Source organism: Porites lutea, chromosome 2, assembly GCF_958299795.1.
Source record: "Porites lutea chromosome 2, jaPorLute2.1, whole genome shotgun sequence".
NCBI lineage: Eukaryota > Metazoa > Cnidaria > Anthozoa > Scleractinia > Poritidae > Porites > Porites lutea.
The window spans coordinates 29,031,586-29,053,260 of NC_133202.1; the positions used below are offsets into that span (position 1 = coordinate 29,031,586).

At 40.6% G+C, this 21,675-nt stretch overlaps 2 protein-coding genes across 2 annotated transcripts in view; both read right to left on the bottom strand.

Moving 5' to 3' along the window:
* The window catches only part of LOC140928219 (uncharacterized), a 102,245-nt gene that overhangs the window by 72,176 nt on the left and 8,394 nt on the right, over window positions 1-21,675 (bottom strand). The gene's annotated exons all lie outside the window — the stretch shown is intronic.
* Window positions 4,906-20,275, bottom strand: LOC140928216 (uncharacterized). The gene is made up of 4 exons (XM_073377934.1): window positions 19,080-20,275; window positions 18,652-18,756; window positions 10,286-10,936; window positions 4,906-7,909 (listed from the first exon to the last, which is right to left on the bottom strand). Exons 1-4 carry the CDS (start codon window positions 20,248-20,250, stop codon window positions 5,259-5,261), a joined length of 4,578 nt encoding a protein of 1,525 aa, XP_073234035.1. The 5' UTR covers window positions 20,251-20,275; the 3' UTR covers window positions 4,906-5,258.

The following is a 21,675-nucleotide window of genomic DNA, read 5'->3' on the forward strand; positions in this document are numbered from 1 at the left end:
CGTTTCTGTTATAGCTACAATGTCCGGTGTTGAGTCCAAGGAACATAACACGTCATTTAATAGGGTCAGATTTTTCGTGAAACTTCTCATATTGCAGTGGAAAAGGGAAATACCTTTACCTTGGGTAGTATTGCATATATTTTTCAGTTTTGATACACTATGGTACTCAGACTGTGGATTATTCAAAACATTCTCAAACTCATTAATAATTCATGACGTTTTAAGCCAACCAGAGCGCCCCATTCGGGTCAGGTGGATGACCTTGAAACTCAACGAAACAGGAGTTGAAAATCACTAGTGTTTTATCTCGTTGTCATCCCGAGTGTTTCATCACGTTTTCATCACTAGTGATAAACTTGTTCTTAACCTGCAAATTCCTAGATTACTCAAACATAGCTTAACATAAATCATTAATTTTTAATAAACAATGGCCAGGAAAGGCATTTCAAATTACAAACTGACAAGCTCAAATCATTTGAAATGAAAGTTTACAGTACATTTCTTTCTTCACTCTCAAACCAACGCCAGCTCGGGTACCATCCTTCATTTCCGCGTCCAATATTCGTCTACAGATAGAAAATCTAATGAGGAAAAGAGAAAAGTTTGATGCAATTTCCTTAAGTTTTAAAATATCAAACGGCCTGGCTCTGCAAAAACGCCAATTCACGCACCTTTTGTCCGAAGTGATCAAGGGATTGACGTCCCATGCATGCGAGGCACCGCCCCTAGATTAAGACCTAGGTTAAAATAAAATAAAATGAGTACACAAACATTCGTACAAAAAATAAAATAAATTGCGAGTGGCATGGGCACGTAGGGACTAGAGTCCACGTTCAGGGGTAATTGATGTCTGAGTTGAAAGGCAGTAGGCGAGGAAAAACTGGTTGAGGGTGCAAGCTTACAAACATAGTTCCTTACTTTAACTATACGGTTAAAGTACGAGGCCTGAAAAGTTGATGTTTTGCAAAAAAGGGGTGCGAAGATTTTCGGAGGGTATGGTAGGTTTTCGGAGGGTATGGATCTTTGGAGCACTTTGCCAAATCTTGAACAAATTTGGATAACCAACAGTTGAGCGTCAATGCATCCATCTCTGTTATGGGCCGAGTAAGCGGCTGAACTTTGTCCAATTCATACTCTTTAAAAACACCACCAACTTCGACTATTGGAAACTTTACACTTCGCACTCGTTGCCAATCCTCAAAAATGCCTACTGCCCACCTATTTTTATATCTGGTAGGCTTCGGTACTGCTCTCTCTACGCAAAGTTCTTCTTCCTCGATTGTTTTCGGGAAGCGAAACCTTCCTTCGGCCATGGCAAAAACAATATGTAAATCACTTCAAGTTCATAACGCTTTAGGAATACAAATTTGGTGCAACGCGAAACTATTTGATAATTATAAGCAAAAGCTCACAAATACAATGAATGCCGACTGAATAAAACAAATCACACATACAAGGCATTTTAAAGAAAAATGGGAAAAATATATACATTACTCAGGGGCACCAAACGACAATTTTTGGAAATATCTGTTCGGAAGACGATTTGAGATCTAGAATTTTCGGAACATTTGTTGTTAAATTTCTTGCTTGCCTGCCTCTCCTTGGATTTTCGAACCCCCCAAAATAGTATAATTGCCCATTTTTAACGGATTTTTACCCTAAAAAGGTCACCTAGAATTTTCGGGAGCATTTTTTCTGGCTGAAATTTTGGAAAAGGTAAGTTTTGATCCCTATAGTTTTCAGATCACTAGACTCTCAGCTAGGAAATCCGAACAGATGAAAAATATTTGGGGGATAAAAATATGCCTATATCTACCGTTTAAATACTAAAATACGTTCAACAATGCTATGTTTAAGTGGTTTTGAACTATATTCTCGTTGGGTGCCCCTGAACACTGCATAATTTTGTATTTTTTCCTTGGAGAAGTCATTTCAAAAAGGAGTGCGAGGGTTTTATCAGGTTTCCAAACGCTCGAAAACAATAAAACCACGCGGCCTGCACTCGTGTTTGAAATAGTACTTGAATCAGGGTCAGCTTCATCATTTTTATCTGGATTAGGTAGAAGGTCATAGAGATCAGATGTTATTAATTCATCAAATTGTCCAGTCCATTTACCAATCACAAAGCTAAATTCCCCTGTCATCAAGATCATAAAAGGGCAATGACGAAAAATAGGGACTACTCGTAGCCTAGGTTCTTCCGATTCTTGTATAGTTCCTCCCTCGTACCTCGCTGAATAAATTTCACAATAAGACGATTTTTCACATTCTTTGAGTCTGCTGGGAGCCTATGCGCGGCGGCAATATGTCGGTCATCAATTTCAACACCAGCAAGCGAGCGAACTTGTTTCACAAGTTGATTAGGGTTTTTATACGATGAGATCGGTACGCCATTGATTTCTAAACAATCTCTCCTTAGATACTGTTGAGTTTCATCAAGAGCACATTCGACTCGATACAGTGACTGATCTTGTTTGTCGATTGGTTCCCGCCGGCTCACCGAGTTTCTCTTCAAGCGAATTTGTAATCGTCGTGTATTTCAGGGTGTCCAGCGGCATGGTTGCTCAAAAAAATTGGAAAATAGAGAACTCAGGATTGAGAAAATAGGAAAAATAATAGGAAACTTTGTATTAAAAAAATAGGAGGAAATAGGAAATTAATAGTACTTTCATCGACAAAGATACCCTTCCTGTACCCTCCCTGCAACCCATCAGGGTTAGGGGCCGACCATTTAACTCTTGAGGGGAGGGGGGTGGTGGGTGATTTTGAAAAAAAATTTCCTGCAAGCGCTTGTCGGAAGAAGAAAATTGCGTGCAGCACAAATGTAATAGAAAGCTTATGGGAAAAAAGGGAAAAAAAATATCCTGCCCACCAGATTGCTTGCTAGAAAAAAAATTCTTGATGACCAGAAATCACCCACCCCCCGCCTCAAGAGTTAAATGGTCGGCCCCTTATAATAAAGGCTACGAGTCCTCTGCTTCTACGTTCGCAGGATCTAGATCAACTTTCGCGGCTTAGAAGGCGGGAAAATGATCAGTAACATTTAGTTTGTTGGCTTAGTTATGCTGTACTCAGAATGTTATACTTGACTACAGGTCGAGCATGGTTACATAATGAAAGGTGATCATACGCAAATTCCCCTCACGTTGGCACAAAATCTTTGAAAAGCTTCGAAGATTGAAATTTCTTAGGATAAAAAATTCTTATGATTGCGTTGTCATGGAAAGACGAAACTGGACTAAAAAGTCCTATGAAAAGTTTTCCTTCAATTAATCTGCATATGCGAATATGCTTGTTTGAGTCAAAAGACCGCATAGTTTTGAGGAGGGAACCAGGCTTTCCTTGGCGTACGCGTAATGACACTGATCTATTTGGTACCAGATTGTAAGTGTGTCATGATTAAGTTCTAGGAAGAACTAACACTCTGCTTAGCTATGACTGCAAGACCGGTTTTGCAACCAAATATTGGAACCTTCGTAGGTATAGCTTTTAACAAGGGCTCACCAAGAGGGCTAGTGCTGTAAACTAAACTTGAGTCTGTTCTTTTCATGTAGAATCCAGAATCCAGCAAGTGATTGGTTTTTAAAACAAGAAGGTGATTGGATGAATTATCTGACCTGTGTTGTGAGAGGACAACTTGATCCTGTTTTCAGTTTCGGAGACGAACATAAAAGCGAGCAAGTACAGATACTGGAGTGCCGTTTCAGTGGGCTATAAAAAATATTATCCAATAGTCATGAGACCTATAACACTATGTACAATACATTTATAGGTGCACTAGAAAATTATACAAAAAGTAACTATAACAAAGTTGTTAACAGGAAAAAATTGGAACTGAACACCCTGGTATTTTTTATCGAGGTTAGCTGTTTGGCTCTTAACACTTTGGAGAGCAGCTATGGCAGTGTCATATTTCTTGGAAACAAAATCTTGAGACTTCTCTATTGCGTTACATCTCTCGGTTAATGCTTTGATGCTCGATTTGAGCTCCAGTATCTTTGTTTTAATTTCACGTCTTATACTTGGTAGAAATTCGTCTTTCCAAATTCTTCTTAATTCTTTTGCAATTAAATTTCCCTCTTTTATCACTCTCGGTAGCCCGGCGACTGGAGGTGCGGGACGGCAGCTGCCACGCCTGTTCTGTCCTCTCTGATTATACCAAGGTGATAGGAAGCTATGCACAATAGAAATTGCCTCGATTACAATGACCAACACCTTGACCACCTCGACCAGCAAGACCACCGCGACCACCTCGACCCTAATAGATCATACTGTACTCAAAGTCGTTCAGCAGTCAAAGCGAAAAACTTTCAGTTGATGCGATGTAATTCCGCGTCACACAATTACCATCCTAAATTATGAACTCTCTTTTGATTCGGCACCCGAGCGCTAATAAAAGAAAGAAACTCTTCATTTGTCGGTATTTTTTTCTCTCCTCAACGTCAGGAACACTTTACTTGTACTTTTTCACATGAAGTACAATCCTTACTGGGAATCGCAACTGAAGTTGTCATTATGATAATTTCAGTTGCGATTCACAGTAAGGGAAAAAATCGCCCCATGTCAACTCACCTCAAAATAAAGAAAAAAAATTATAAAGAATTATGCTACAATAACCCTTAGCCAATCACAGACGACCTTGCAAACGGTGCGGGCTGACTCGCTTTTTTTTTCACGCAACCATGTCACGCCGCCATCTTACCATGTGCAATCTCGTTCAAACAGGCTTTTGTCATATATATTTATACAATACACGAGAGTGTGAATTTGCAGTGCGTAATGAGGGCATTACTACTAGTAGTCCATTTTCAAATGATACAAAAAATTGGGAAATTAATGGATTAAAAAAATACCCAGAAGTTCGAGGGCAGCGATATAAAGTCACACAGGGTTAAAATATTCACCCACAATTGGGTTAGCTTTATTAGTGACTGCTTTGCACTGTCAAAAGCGTTGACATATTAAGCTCAAGGTACTTATTCCTACACGATCAAATTGTATTTAAATTTGCAACGAAAAATATGTGGGCTTGAGGGATCTTTAAAAAATCTCCCACGCTCATTTTTCAACTAACTGAACGTTCGGATGAAATAATTCATTTTTCATGCCTTCCTGGAATTTAATGTAAAGGGTACGCATCTTTCGTGACATACAATTACTGGCAATATTTGAAACTAAAAATAGCTAAGTACTAAATAAACAAATTGTCTAACTTACATACTCAGAAAGTGGAAAGTGAGGAAGAGGAGAACTAAGGTTTAGCTCTTAATCCACATCTTCCTCATCTTCCTCACTTCACAATACGAGATAGTTAAGGAGGGGTTGGCTGCAAGAGCCTGGGTAAGGGAAGCAGCACCAGAATCACCAATACTGTTATAACTCAAATCCAAACTGGTTAAAGAGGAGTTGGACGCAAGAGCCTGGGAAAGGGAAGTAGCACCAGAAGCACCAATACGGTTGGAACTCAAATACACACTAATTAAAGAGGAGTTAGTCCCAAGAGCCTGGGAAAGAGAAGTAGCACCAGAATCACCAATACAGTTTGCACACAAATTCAAACTAGTTAAAGAGGAGTTGGTCGCAAGAGCCTGGGAAAGGGAAGTAGCAGCAGAATCACCAATAATGTTCAGACTCAAATCCAAACTAGTTAAAGAGGAGTTGACTGCAAGAGCCTGGGAAAGAGAAGTAGCACCAGAATCACCAATACAGTTTGCACACAAATTCAAACTAGTTAAAGAGGAATTGGTCGCAAGAGCCTGAGAAAGAGAAGTAGCACCAGAATCACCAATAATGTTCAGACTCAAATCCAAACTAGTTAAAGAGGAGTTGACTGCAAGAGCCTGGGAAAGGAAAGTAGCAGCAGAATCACCAATACTGTTCTCACTCAAATCCAACCTGGTTAAAGAGGAGTTGGTCGCAAGAGCCTGGAAAAGGGAACTAGCACCAGAATCACCAATACTGTTCTCACTCAAATACAAACTAGTTAAGGAGGAGTTGGTCGCAAGAGCCTGGGAAAGAGAAGTAGCACCAGAATCACCAATACTGTTCAAACACAAATTCAAACTGGTTAAAGAGGAGTTGGACGCAAGAGCCTGGGAAAGGGAAGTAGCACCAGAATCACCAATACTGTTCAAACACAAATCCAAATTAGTTAAAGAGGAGTTGACTGCAAGAGCCTGGGAAAGGGAAGTAGCACCGGAATTACCAATACGGTTCTCATTCAAATCCAAACTGGTTAAAGAGGAGTTGACTGCAAGAGCCTCGGAAAGGGAAGTAGCACCAGAATCACCAATACTGTTTGCACACAAATCCAAATTAGTTAAAGAGGAGTTGACTGTAAGAGCCTGGGAAAGGGAAGTAGCACCGGAATCACCAATACTGTTCTCATTCAAATCCAAACTGGTTAAAGAGGAGTTGACTGCAAGAGCCTCGGAAAGGGAAGTAGCACCAGAAGCACCAATACTGTTGCAACTTAAATCTAAATAACTTATGTAAAGGTGTAACCCTAGTGTACGAGATAAACTTGTGCACTCTAAAATGCAGTCTAAGGCTAACTGAAATAATGCACAATTGCCGTTAACACAATCGGGATCTATTAAATTGATATTATCAGCCATAATTTTAATAACAGACTCTGCTGTCTCCTTACTCGTTGAGGCTAAAATTCCAATCATGAATAAAAAGACTTGCTTTAGTTCGTCTTTGAATCTCTCGTCTTTTACTACTGAGACACAGTCAATACTTCCGTCAAGAATTTGGCAAGCAAGATAAAATCCAGCAAAGAACTCTTGGTAGCTTTTGTGGAGAAATGCATAACGCACAAGAGCTTTCCTCTTGCAGCCACTAGCCTGGACTGAAAGAAATCCAAACTTGGATGAAGCAATAGAGGTACTTCCAGATTCGTGTTCTTCAAAATATAGCTCTCCTTTTCGAAGAGAATGTAACGCCACTCGTCCCAAAAGTACTAGATCGTCCCTGTAGGTGCTCATAAGGTCTTCCGTTTTGCTCGACAATCCTTGCTTTTTTTCATATCGCCTTAAAACACATCGGACAATCTCAGTGTACAATTCAGTCCTGCTCGTTGGAAAAACGCCCTTTAAATCTTCACAAAGAACACAAAGCAAAGTTACGTTCAAGGGATTTTTGGACAAGTTTCTTAAATCATCCGAATACCAAATTTTTTCCAGAAAATTCTCCAGTAAGTCCTCCCTTTTGATGCTTTTAAAGTACCTACGAATAAAACTATTTGCATCTTCTTCGGTGAAACCTACAATCTCCCACAGAGTGTCACAATACCTCCGTAGTTTCATCCCTACCTCATGACGAGACGTGAGTATAACGTGACAATCTGAGAGTTCTTTACCCTCAATCAAGTCATAGATTCTTTTCCTTTCAGTGGAGTCCATTTCATCTAATCCATCAAGTACTAACATAACTTTTGACTGATTTTCACGAACGAATTTGAAGAAACATTCTCTAGCTTGATCGTCAATTTCTGCAGGAAGAATTTGATCATCAACAGCTTTCCAGATGCTAGATTTCACTTCACGACATTTGAGAAGTAGTAGCACTTCAATGTCTGGAAAAGAGGGGTCCAACTCCTGCTTAGTTGCCCAATCATACGCTAGCTTCTGACAGTACGTGCTTTTACCCATGCCAGGGTCTCCTTCAATCAAGACTGTTCTCGGACTTTGGCATTCTACGTGGGGCTTAAAGATTGCAGTCATATCGGTAATATCGTCAGTAAGTACTCCTCGGGTTTTTTCTTTGCTCACGATCTTCAACCTGGTAAAAATTTCATTCAGATGAAAAGTGAACTCTTCACACCAAGGAACGGGCAGGAGGCGTTGTTCACGTGTTCGGTAGAGTTGACGAATCTTTTCCACAATTTCGGTTGGGAATGAAAAATCTAAAAAAAAAATGTAACATATCATAACCTGCATTATGTTTGGCTTTTGTAAATTACTTTTAATGTGCATTTAGGTTTCAATGCTGCAAATAATTATGAAAAGATGATTATGGTGTCCAATAATTACTGTTTATAGTGGAAGTTGTGTAACACTGGACAGTTGGACAGAATTCGTACTGACGTCTACAAAAACTGAAAAAGCGCACTTAAAAATCAACATTACTACCAATTCCATCCCGCGTCTCTCCCTCCAACATGTCCAGATTTCTCCGCTAGTTTTTACCGTATAAGCACTGCCTTTTAAACACTTTTCCTTACGTCCTCTTGTTGGTAAATGTATTGGTGTGAAATGAGTATTGTCTTCTAAACTGACCTCTTTGAGATTTGCATTGTACGAAAACCACGACTTGAAATAAAGGCAGGTCAACCGCGACAATCTCAGCCTAACAATTAATGGTCGGTCATTTTGTCCGATAATTACAGTTTATATTGGATATTGTTTAACACTGGGACAGAAAAAGTAAAATGGCCCCAAATTTGGAGTTAAAGTAAACCCAAAAAGGGGTTATCCTGAACCTACAATTTTTACTCCATTTTTGGAGTTATTATAATAACTCCCTAAAAATTACTGTGTGGGTTTCAGTGTCCCGAATCAAAGCCTAATCAAAAAGGCCGCCCGTACCGAAAAGCGCTCGATCCTGACGATCTCACGGAAACATATTATGCCACCAAAGAAAACCCTAAAAAGAAAAAGGCATCCTTCGATTGTCCAATCGACACTCCACTTGCCATTGTCAACAGGTATGAAAAAATCAATTTTCAGTAATCTTTTTGCAGCTGGGAAAGTACTGCGCGCGCAGCTGGCATTTGAGTCCGTTCGTTAGATCAAACTTCCTGTTCGCTTTAGTTTCGTTCGTGCGTAATCATTTCCAGGTCAAACCCATTTCCCGTACATAATTTCGTTCCTATGGTATAAACCTTATTCCCGTATGTCAATATATGTTAGTCAAGTCTCGTTACCGCTTTTTGTTGCGTCATTGCGTTCATGTGGTTGTCGTCTAGTGTTCTTATCGCTTCGCTGTACGTCAGATCATTCCTGCTGTTGTAGTGGATTGTGTCTACGTCACGGTTTAGAATCACGTTTACGGCAAACGTCAGATTGTATCACGTCATCAAGGGTTTCCTTTACTTGTCACCGACTGTTCATTATATTAAAAAAAAGACGGTTTAGGTTAATCTACAACTAAAAATATTTAAGACAGTTTTTACCTGCTCATCTCCTAATTTGAGAAATTGCAAACTTGATCTCACGTTTGCCGCTTGTCTACAACGTGACTCTAAATCTCCCAACTACTCTTGTTGTCTTATGCGAGATCTTCGGTACGGTTAGTTATTAGTCTTCTTTTCTTACTGACGTAGCTTTATGTTCTTATTGTGTCCTCGGATGCGAGTCAGCTAGTACGACAGAAGTCCTTTCCTCTAGACTTTTATCCCTCCGTTAGTTCGTCTGTACTATACTACTAGTCTTCGCCAGTACCTTTTTAACATTTCTCTGCGTTCGAAGGTATCATTATTTTCGTAAGCTACATTTAACCTGCCACAATGGGCTCTTTCCAAGCAAAACAATTTTCACTGCACGTAACTAGGGCCTACACATTACTTGTTTTAAGGCCTTGGAAAAAAAATCAATCGTGATCAATATTGCAGTAAGTTCAAACTATCCACGATATTATATTGCTCCCGTAAGAGAAGGGCTCAACTTTGAGGAATAGACTATAACTGTATGTGGAAAACAACGCCTCCACTTAATCTGAAGATGGCAATTTCATAGCAATCCCACAACAAAGTTGTCAAAGTACGTTGGAAGACTGTTTACTCAAGACCTAGCGTGATTCAGACTCAGCATCTGGTCTCTTCGCAAAACTTACGTTTGCCTAATCTTTAGATAAATTAAAAACGTTCAACGACAACTTTACCTTTCCAGGCAGGACCTACACTACTGGTCACAAATCTTGAAACACTTGTGTGATTTTCCCCTTCCCCAATGTTGATTTGGGTATTACAGTCGTCTCACTGGTCCAAAATACGCGTGGCTCAACATTGGGGAAGGAGAGGGGCAAATTTAAGTGAGAACGAAGATGTCAGGAGTGAATGTAAGAAATCTGGACAAATTCTAGACAAATGGCTCCTGTTTCAACGATTTGTGACGAGTATTGTAGTTATATATAGCAAAGCACATAACAAAAATTACCGTTCGCCGCCAAACTGACCACATCGAAATTTTTCTTATACCATTATAATAATTAGAACTTTTAATTATTATACTCTAGCCATGTTAATACAAACAGCAGACATAGTTTTATCACAAAAGCTCACCTGCCACCTTTAAAGCTTCTGCACTTTCCAGTTCATTCAGTTTGTCTTTGATATTGTCCTCCACCTTCCTCCACTGCTTGAGAAGTTCTCTGAAATGTTCTTCACTTAGGAGGTCCATTTCCTGACACCTCATTTGCTCAATGACATCTTCATAATCAGCTCCTCCCAATCGAACCAGAGTGTCATGGATCTGCTGCCAGTAGCTAGTGAATACAGCATCACTAACAAAACCTTCTCCAGCATGATCAGACACGACGTTGAAGAAATATTTCAGACGCGCAATGTCAGCCTCACGGCTTAGGTCTTCGGGAAGAGGAGGAGCATCCCAACCAGCGGGTGGAGGACTCAGATCACAGATTGTCCTTAGAAGCACCATTAGCAGGGGGATGTCGAAGCCTGCCGACGAAACTTCGGAGCGTGTGGTAGGATACAGTTTACTCCACTGGACTGAGTTTAGTAGCCCTTCCTTTCGACGTGACTGAAGTTTAGAGTGTGCTGGGTTACGTTTTAGAATGCGTTGAAGACTTTGTGGAGGAGTTATTCTGTCAAACGTTTCTCTGAGGGCTTTTGAACCCAAGCTGATTAGAAGACGACATAACCGGGAATAATTCGACCTTCCCTTGGTGGAGGTATACTGAGTTGAATTAAGATCTAAGAGAATAATCAAACAAAATCACCATTTGTTTGTTAGATCTACTAAAGTTAATTCCTGTACTATACAGTACGTGTGTTAAAATCGAGGTACACTGTATAAGCCTTATTCGTTTAAACCCCCATTCTTATCACAAACCAAACGTCGTTCCCAAGAGAATGTCTCCTTTGTCGACATTTTTTTTGGAACGGCCGTAAATATGATCAATTATGAGACTACAGGAAAAAATTGAGACAATTGACTTTGACGAGTTAAAATTGTTTGTCATATATGCGTAGGTGTTTTTAATGCATTCCTTACAGAGAGTAAGAAACCATAATCGCGTAACCGACCATGAATTAGCAGTAAATGTCCATGAGACATTTTAAATCACTGCGAAATTAAGTTACTATCTCTGTGAACGCCACCAAGTTTTCTACTCTAGATCCTCTTATCAAAGGACTAGGAATTAACTCTATGGCTGGATAGCTCTTTTTGGCTTGAAAAGGTGATTCCGCTATCAGAAACTAGCCGTACGACCCCATCTGAAAATTTCAGGGTCTATTTAGTACTTAGAAATAATTGTTTTTAGAGAGAAAGAAAGACATCCTATAGACTGAATTTTGGCAAAAGCAAAAAATGTGGAATTTTGTCTCATTTTATAATGACTAAAAAACTTCCTGGATTTGTTTAAAAAATGTTCACAATCCTCAAAATTTGAACCCAGGTCATACGGCTACTCTTTAAGAAAAAAGCCTTTTAAAGGTCTAGTTACCAGTCCCGTTTTGGATGCTCGGTCACTATATTTCGTGTTATACTATGCAATAACATTTTTTTAGGAGGTACAATGATAATTTTAGTGTATGAGCCAAGGGGGGTGTCGGTACCATATTGATGGACAAACAGTACGGTGGTTTTTCTTAATGTACTTAGCCTATAGTTTATAAATATGTGTGATAGCATTGGTCAAATTGTCATCTTCTGTGTTTTTTTGGGGGGAGGGGTGGGTCGGTGCGTCGCTTTACTGTAGTAAGTATTTATCCTTTAAAGGGTGCCTTTAATTATCCGTAAACATGTTTAATTATCCATTGCAAACAATTCTTGTGCTCTGAATTTTAGCTTGAGGCCGCAGAATTTATTTCAAAAATTGTCAGTGACTCGTCTCCGACCTTTGGGGGGAGGGGAAGAAGAAAATTATGACACAAATTTCTTATGGAGTACCCAAACAAAGGAAAAAGTCATTTAAAAATTAAGATAACCAATTCAAACATTAAATCCCAGCACTTTGCTTTCGTTTACTGGGCTGCCTGTGTAATTTTTGTGACTTGAGCCCACAGTACCAACCGCTGACATCATCCAGTAAGCTCTCTTCGAACCAGAGGTAAGTTTCAAAATTCGGGAATTTCTCATACTTTTTTACGTTGTTGCCTTTCAAAAGTTATGTTTTACGCTACAAAGGTCATTTTGCCCTCAACTGATACCCTTGCTACTTTAATCTCAGTCTCAAAAGTCATTATTTTAGTCAATATTTTCACCTTTGTAATATCTGTAAGTTTTCAAGATGGCGGCCACAAACAGAATGATAGACTTCACCCTTTTTGATATACTGTAGATCTTCTTTTAACTAAAAAAATCTAACTTAATGATTACATTTGGCTATAATCCTCTGATTTACATCGTTTTAGTTGCGGTTAACGAGCCTTAGCGTGTACATTACTGACGAAATTTTCAAGATGGCCGCCGAGGAGAGTCAAGACCATCAAACTACTGGAAATTTAGATCAGTGTGTGTGTGTGTGTTTTTTAACTAAAAATAAGGTTTCTTAAGTGATCATTAAGGGCAACTGCACCGGTAAAAATGGTGAATTTTGCTGTCATATATAATGATAGGAAATTTGGAACTTTGTTGTCACATATTTTACTACTCAACTAACAAATAACACACAAAACTGGTAATTTGTAAAGCTATAGGCTGAAATCTGCTAAAATAGGCTTTGTCTTTTTTCATTCGACTTATAAAGGAAATGTCAGCAACCGTTCGTAAAAGTAAATATTGCATTATTCACAAGGAAGGCTTGAAAGTTGACGATGACCATTTGATAAGCCCCCAAAGTTATGATTCGTGGGCAACGCTGTTAGAGGCGGCAGAGATTCGAAAACATGAGGCCCTCCTTCAAATTGCGAGAAATGCTCAAGAATGGGAAGTGCCTGAAATATTCTACCATAGGAAATGTCGCAGTGCATTTACCATCAAGAGAGATTTAGAGTCGCTCAAAAGAAAACGTGTCTTGGAAGAGGATGCTCATGAAGATGAAACTCTACTTGAAAGGCCCAGAAAAAGAAGTGCGACCTCCGCATCTCGTGTCTACTATAAAGAATGCATTTTCTGTGAGAGACCCAAGTATGTAAACCGTACACTAGAAAAGCTGGTAAAAGCTACTCAGCTAAGGGTGGACCAGACTCTGCGCCAGATAGCTACCGAGAGATGTGACGAGCGGATCCTGGCAATTACAAGTAGAGATATCGTTGCAGCAGAAGCACACTATCATAGAACGTGCTACCGTGACTACACAAGGCCCACCTCTCAGCAGCACCCAGAGGAAAGCGAACCCAAGAATAATGCTGAATATGATGCCTTTTCAGATTTATTTAGTTTTATTAGAACTGATGTTTTAGATGCGCAGGTTGTGGTAACTATGATTGAGTTAACAAAGAAGTTGGAATCTTTTCTTCAATCGAGAGGTACAGAGAAGCTTCAGGAATCAACGAAGAAACACCTGAGAAAGAAACTAGAGTCAGAGTTTGGTTCCACTTTGGAAATTTTTCCAGATGAAAAGGGAAAGCTACTGGTTATTCCTGCAAACCTGGATATCAAGGAAACAGTAAAGAAGATGGTTAACCTGGAAAAGGAAGTAATGAGTTTTAAGTCCCAAGCAACAGAAATGCAAACGATCGTCGATCAGAGCGCTGAACACTTGCGAAATGTGATTTTAGATATGAAGTGGACTATGCCCTGGCCTATTCTCCCGTCCGATTTATCCGTTGATCAGTTTCCTGTACCAGAATGTCTTCGTCGCTTCTTCATAGGACTACTCACATCAAATCGTGACGTGAAGAATCCCTCACCAAGAGTGAAAATGTTACTTGAGTCCTTCAGTCAAGATATTATTTATGCAGTGACCGGCGGCAGGACAAAACCACCTAAGCAGATTCTCCTATCGTATGGAGTCAAAACTTTGACTGGCAATGTAGAATTAATCCGTATGCTCAATAGATTTGGCCATGGCGTGTCGTATTCCCAGCTAGAAAAGAATGATACAGCCTTATGTCTCCAAAAACTCGCTGCTAACCTCAATCAGAGTACAATACTGCCAGGAACCATTCAACCAAACGTTTTTACCAATTTAGCTTGGGACAACATCGATCGCCTAGAGGAAACCTTGACTGGAGGGGGTACAACCCACAGAGTTAATGGAATAGCGGTGCAACCAAGAGTCTTTGGGCCACATCTACCAGCTCCACAGCTGCCTCCAATTTTGAAGCAGAAGCAGAGGAGTATCATCCACGAAGAGCAACCTTTGCCCACGTACATCGCTGGTGAAAGAGTTGGTCCAGGTCGTATTAAAGCGAGCAGCAATCTGATGAACATCCAGGAAGCAGAAGCTCGTAATGCTCAAGCATGGAATCTGACCTGGGCTGTGGCACGCCAGACCCATGTAGAGGACCAGAGGGTACCAAGCTGGACCGGTTTTCATGTTCAAACGCGAAGCAAGGAGGATGTGCGGGAGGACGTGGTGGCTTATTTACCAACAATTAATGCCCCAGCGACAGAGCTAAGCACCGTTAATGAAATCCTGCGCCAGTCCGAAGACATCAGGAAAAGGCTTTATCTAGACCAGATCGTCGTTGTATTGGATCAAGCATTATATGCCAAAGCATGTGAGGTTGCTTGGAAAAACAGAGAGCTTTATGAGAAAATCATTCTTCGCTTAGGAACATTTCATACAATCTGCAACCTACTGTCCATAATAGGGAAGCGCTTTCAAGATGCAGGCTTGAGTGATGTCTGTATCGAATCTGGCATACTAGCTGGAGGATCCGTGTGTGGTGTTATGGAAGGGAAGGTGTATAATCGTGCTGTTCGCATCCACAAGTACATCTACGAAGCTCTTATGCGACTCGTATGGAAGCAGTTTGTGCCATGGCTAACAGTTAACCATGCAGACAAAGTGGGTAAACTACGTGTCCTCCAAGTCAAGGTCAGCGACATGGTCAATGAAGTAGAACTCCGACAGTGTGAAAGTATTTTGAACAGTGATCCTTTCAAAGAAATTCACCTGATTTGGATGCAATACTTGCAATACCTGCGCTCTGAGAATGGCCCACTGTCCTGCTTTTGGATGTCGTACATTGACATTGTCGGTGATGTACTACTTGGATTGATTCGAGCATCTCGTGAAGGTAACTGGCAGCTACATCTCTACGCCATTCGTAACATGATCCCGTGGTGCTTCGCGTACGACAAAATAAACTATGCTAGGTATCTACCTGTCTACTACGCTCAGATGATAAATCTCCCCTCCGAACACCCGAACGTGTATTCAAACTTCATGAATGGAAGATTTTCCGTTCAACTTGCTGGAGAAAGCCCTTTTGGGCGCATCCCAGTAGACCAGACCACGGAAGTCACTGTCAACAAGGACACCAAGTCAAGTGGGGGCATTACCAAGTATAGTCTGAAGACAGGAGCGGTAACTAGATTCTACATGACAGCTGAGTACCGATGCTCCTTTCTTGCTCATTTGAGAGACATGGTTCAAGTCAAGCGCCCATCCTATCATCATGACGAAATGCTGTCTACCAGGAAGCGCAAAGACGAGCAAGCAGTAACAACAATAGAGAGTCTGATTGAAGGCTGGAACAATCCCTTCACAGAGAGGAAAGAGCTTGTGAGTTTATCCACTGCCAAACAAGCGCCTGAAGAGGTAACTAGAGACCTTTTGAACGCTCGAAAAGTCGGCGAAGAGGCCTATCAAGTGTTCAAAGAGCAACGTCTGGAATCGTCTCCACCACAGAAGAAATTTCATGACACAATGAAGTTGAACAAACTGAAAACCTTTTCTTCCCTTAGTCAGAGGAAAAAGGTTTCCACCGACGGCAGGACGATGGTCTTGAAAGCCGATAGGTCTCTTTTTGGGCGGATCATAATCATTGGTCAGAGCCGGAAGATTGATGTGAGAGAACTGCTACAGTACAGCTTGGGGCCATTACCGTGGTCTTTAGCAACTACAGAAGGGTTTCCTCGAAAAACAAACAAAGCAGCGCTGGCGACTCCCCTCCAAAAGGATGTACCGTTAGCTGATGGCCTTCCGCAGAACTCAGCTGCTATTATCGACGGTATGAGTCTAGTTCAGAAGTTGAGCGTTGGTGGAGGACAGACAACCTTCGCAATGGTTGCTTCTTCTCTTCTAACAAAAGTTCTTCACGAAGGTTCCCAGAGCAACAGAATCGACGTGGTTTTCGATACATACAGAGATATGTCAATTAAGAACGCAGAGAGAACCATGCGTGGAGAAGTTGCGGGAGTTCAACTGTCGCATATAAGTTATACTCAGCTGGTCAAGCAGTGGAGAAAGTTCCTGTCGGAGGTCAAGAACAAGACAAGTCTAATCAAGTTCATTTCCAGAGAATGGAGAGAAGAAGACTGCATGAGAAGGCTGAAAGGAAAAACATTGTTTGTTACTGCCGAGAGCGAATGCTGGAAGATAACTGAAAGGGGAAGCGAGAATGTGACAGAGCTGACAAGTAACCAGGAGGAAGCTGACACTCGTCTACTGCTTCACGCTAAACATGCTGCCCAGGAGGGGTATGAAGCAGTCGTAGTGATCTCAGAAGACACAGACGTGTTTGTCTTGCTTTTGAACTTCTCAAGCATTATCAACACTAGACTCTATATGAAGTGCGGTTCCAGAACGAGGACGCGACTTGTCGACATCAAAGGAGCAGTTCAGAGAACCGGGCGAGAGATATGCGAGGCACTGATTGGGTTGCATTCTTTTACAGGGTGCGATTCAGTAAGTGCCTTTGCTGGTAAAGGAAAGATAGGGGCTCTTAAAATCCTTAAAAGTAATGAAGGCGCAAGAAGAGCGTTCCGAGAGCTTGGCCAGTCCTGGACAGTATCAGAGGACCTTTACACTTTGCTTGAGAAGTTCACCTGCTCCATGTACATACCAGTCGACAACACAACCAGCCACGTGAATGATGCACGATACGAGCTGTTCTGTGCAAAGAATGGGGAACTGGAGTCACACCAGCTACCTCCTTGCCAGGACTCCCTTCGGAAACACATTCTTCGTGCAAACTACCAAGCGGGTTAGTTGACAATGCCTGTTTCTATTAAATATTTGTCACAGGAAATGTGATGAGGATAACAACTAATTTAGTATTACATCACTCCTGCAGCTTTATGGAGACGGAGCCTGGAGGCTAACCCAGACATTCCCAGTCCAGTTGGTATGGGGTGGATAACACAGACCTCCACTGACGCTGCATCCACTGAACTAGTGATGGACTGGATGGACGGGCAGCCAGCTCCTTCTGCTGTCCTGGAACTGCTGGCGTGTAAATGTAAGAAGACCTGTGAACTCCCAAGTTGTGTTTGCATGAACAGTGGTTTGAAGTGCACGGATCTCTGCTCGCTAAACGACTGCACCAACCAGCCAGCTCAAGACGATTCATCAAACATTATTGATAATGAAGCAGACGAAGATGATGATGATGACTTTTAATGAACTTTGTAGATTGCAAATATTCTGGGTTGTTAGAGAAACAGCAACTTCCATTTTCAATAGGAATGCATGCCGCAGTAGCTAAAACTTAAAAGGAAAGTTTCTTCAAATAAAGAAAAATGCGCTTTTTTTCATGAAGATGAGTTTCCTTGCCAGAAAAATATACTTCAATTAGTAAAAATTGAAGTTTTTTAACAATATCGTAAGCAGCAATGCCAAAAATAGCTAGAGCCGCGAGTCTAGGAGACTGGGAACGAGTGTTTAAAAATGAATATTACGGCAGAATATTATTGTTTAGACAGGGATTTGCATCAGCTTGCACAATTGAACGTTAAATGTAAAGTCGAACCATTGAGATAACTTTTAAAATACTTCGGAAGGTACATATTTCATCTTTTTGCCAATCTGAAAACAGTAGTTCGGTATATTTGGCATTTTATGGCAATTCGACCTATCACGTGATCAGTATGACGTGTATTTGGTGGTTAAGAGTGATTGTTAAGTCAATAACGTGTGACGTGAGCATATAAATTGGGCATTGTATGGATCATAACATACTTGTAAATGCTTTTCTTTATATTCAGTAGGCTAAGTGAGCAAAAGTCCTCTTAGGGGGGTAGGGTGGGAAAAACGGCATGTAACGCTTAAAGATGACACTTTGTGCAGTGCTATCACACAAAAATAAAAACTTGGGTTAATAACCTAGGTTTTTATAGGCGTAAGTCTTTGTCCGTTTGAATGGTACCAATCGACCATTTTTGAGGTCCTGGCTCATACACTATAAACAGTTCAGTACAGTAAAAAAAAAACGGTTCAGTAAAAATGTTCCACTTTGAAAAAGTCGTTAGTTTTCATCCAAAAAACTGTAGTAAGCCACCTTAAAAACATAATCGGAAGAGGAATCGCCGACGCTGTTTATTCCGATCACGCATTGGGTTTAAGGGTTACCTGCATGTTTTTCTGTCGTGCCTCGTGTAGCCTGTGAAGCCAGGTGAGAAGATATAACAGTTCCACCTATCGCTTCGGCCAAGCTCTGGACATTTGAAAAACCAACTGCAGAAAAAAGGACAAGATTGTTATTATTATATTATGATTGGTATTATGAAAGAGTAAAAACGCTCAGGTTTCTTGTTTTCTGGACTGTGAGTAGTCGGAAACGTTGGGTGTATAAAACACCATTTACAAGAAACAGCCTTTGTTTGTTTGTTTGTTTGTTTGCTTTTAGACTAAACAGCGTCTTAAGTAATCAATATAAATTGTTGATTTACAGGAGGGGTTAAATGAAGAAAACTAAAATTTGCTGCCATTATCAGTTGGCGTGGTCATAGTGCTCAAATTAAAACACGATGAAAATAAACTTAATTTGACATTCATACCGTGAGTCGAGCTGATCATCTTGTGAAGAACATCTCTTATCTGTTTGGCCCAGTTAAATTTCTTGCCGTACGAATCGCGCAAAGTTTTCACTTCCTCAAGTCGACTTTTTCTGTCCTTGGCCAAGACTTTACTGATGGCTGCGGTCCAATCGGTGGGGTCCTCTGAGTAAACTACAAAGGACGAACCAAATGGCACACTACACAGTGCTTCTCCAAACCCTGAGTTGTGACTGACAAGCACAGGGACACGAGCTGACATGGCCTCAAGTCCCGCCAACCCAAAGCCCTCTGTTCGTGAAGGCATGACTACAAGATCCACTTCTTGAAACAAGCGCCTTAGACTCTCTCGGTCCTCAATAAACCCTCTTACTCTCAAGCGACTTGCAGGAACACCACATCCGGTTAACCGCTTCGCTATTTCTTCGTGTTTTCCATCCGGGGCGCCAACAAACACAAGACGAGTATCTCGTAATGCAGCAACCGCTTTTCCAGCGATGTCAAATCCCTTTAGTTCGAAATCCTCTGCGTCCCCACGACCAAACACCAAGACACTACGTTGTTTTCTTTCTTCAATGTCCTGAATCACGCTGACAAATTCTTCAAATAGTCCAGGTGTCAAGTCCACTACACCTTTATCTTGCTTGCATCCTCGAAGATACGAGCGGAAGGCCTCACTCAACTTGGGTCCAATTCCTACAACGAGATCTGCCATTTCACACAACTCTACCTCTGTTTTATGTTTCTCTTCACCCTTGGAAATGGGGTTGGAATAGTTCTTGAACATTCCCAGTTCTTCTGGGTCTGTGTGCACGACTTGGATCCATTTGCAGTTCTTACGTTCTTTAATGATTTGTGCTTGTTTGCCGACTTTAACTCCATGACCAACGATTACATCTATTTGTAAATGTTCTGGTGGAAAGCTAAGCCACTCCAGCTCTTCAAAGCCAGGCCGGCGTGAGGCCTCAACGATCTTTACGTTGTGTTGGAGGGCTAAATTTTTATCCTCTTGACTGCATTTTGGAAGAAAGAAAGTGATTTCCGCTTCAGGGCATTTGGCGAACTGAATGGCTAATTCTCTGTTTATGGTGGACAGCCCGCCTTTGCTTGATCCCCACTCAGAGGCCAAAATGGTGACTTGCACTTTGCGGGATCTTTCCGGAAAAGATGCCATTTCCAAGCATGATCAGAGTGGCTAAATAACTAAAAGAAAATAACACATAGAAAACGATTAAAAACAAATGTATCACTAGTAAGTATTCAAATGGTCACTTCCCTTTGTGCGTTGACTTTCCATGTCCAGGATTGCAAGTTAATGAGATTCATGCCCCTTAAGATAGACATCACAAAGTGTCCACTAGCCTTAATCCTCGCCTAAACGCAAGCGTCTATATGACGTCATATGGAATACGTCAGATGGAAAAATAATAACTGTGCCCAATATAAAGTACTTAAAATCCGGGTTTTTTCTCTCATTTATTTACAATACTTTCACATTTTACAATACACCTACAGGCTACATTGCTAAAAAACAACAAACCAACAACCAAAAGAAGATTCAGGAAAGAGTATTTAGCCTCACACGTACACTGAGAAGAGTTAAAATTGTGCCTGGTTTGTACTACAGGCCAAAATAAACAAATAAAATGAAAAATAATGAGAAAAATTAAATCATCATCATCATCATCCTCCTCCTCCTCATCATCATCATCACCATGAAAAAAAAAAATCCGAATTATTTCCAATTTCTGGACACAAGTAATGACTTTTAAGTTGGCTTGCTCACACAAAGGCATCACAAACTACACAAAGGAAGTTACATCAGCAAAGCATGGAATTAATAAAAAAGAGAGATTCTGAAAGGGATCAAACCAATAGTGCGTATAGGATAGTAGGATAAGGAACCATAACAAATGTAGAATTAAATAGATGTCGCAGTTGTGAAGGTAATGCTAATGTTTGTCACCTTCATGTGCATGGTCTTTCATAACTAAAGTGTACTTAAAAAAAGAAAGGAAAGAAACTTTCACTCAATGACAAAGAACCGAGTACATTCCAATTCAGATTCTCCAGATTATTTTTACATTCAACATTAAGCCCAGAATGCATCACTTGCACTGAGATGGAATTTCTGTGAATTCATACCAAAAAAATTGTAAACTAATAATAATTATTTTAGCAGTAAATAGTAAATCTTTGCAATACTCAGTAAATCTTTAATTCCATACTGGTGACCTTTCATTACCCAGATCTGGGTAGCTAAGGTCTGATTGGCTGAAAGTTTGCTTCAACCAATCAAAAAGCACTACCCAGATCTGGGTATTGACATGTCATCAGTACGGAATTTCTGCACTCGTTTAACAGACATCATTTTGCGATGAAACCAGTGATGGCATCACGAAATGTAACCCATTTCCCCAGGCTTATTTCTAACTATTCAACATTAGTTTCTTGAAAACCTAAACTAAGAGCATACATGTATACATGTAGTAGCTCTACAGGCAGTCATTTGGTGCTTACACAGGTTTGAACACTCAGTTAATAAGCAAAACCATTCTCTGGTCTGAACTCTGATGGATTTCCCCAGTTTCCCACAAGT

Excerpts from the sequence above, each read along its gene's own strand:
- LOC140928216 (XM_073377934.1), bottom strand. The coding sequence starts at position 20,250 with ATGGCATCTTTTCCGGAAAGATCCCGCAAAGTGCAAGTCACCATTTTG. Across the intron at positions 18,757-19,079 it reads GATGATCAGCTCGACTCACG|TTGGTTTTTCAAATGTCCAG; the intron begins GTATGAATGTCA and ends TTTTTTCTGCAG. Across the intron at positions 10,937-18,651 it reads CACGACAGAAAAACATGCAG|ATCTTAATTCAACTCAGTAT; the intron begins GTAACCCTTAAA and ends TTATTCTCTTAG.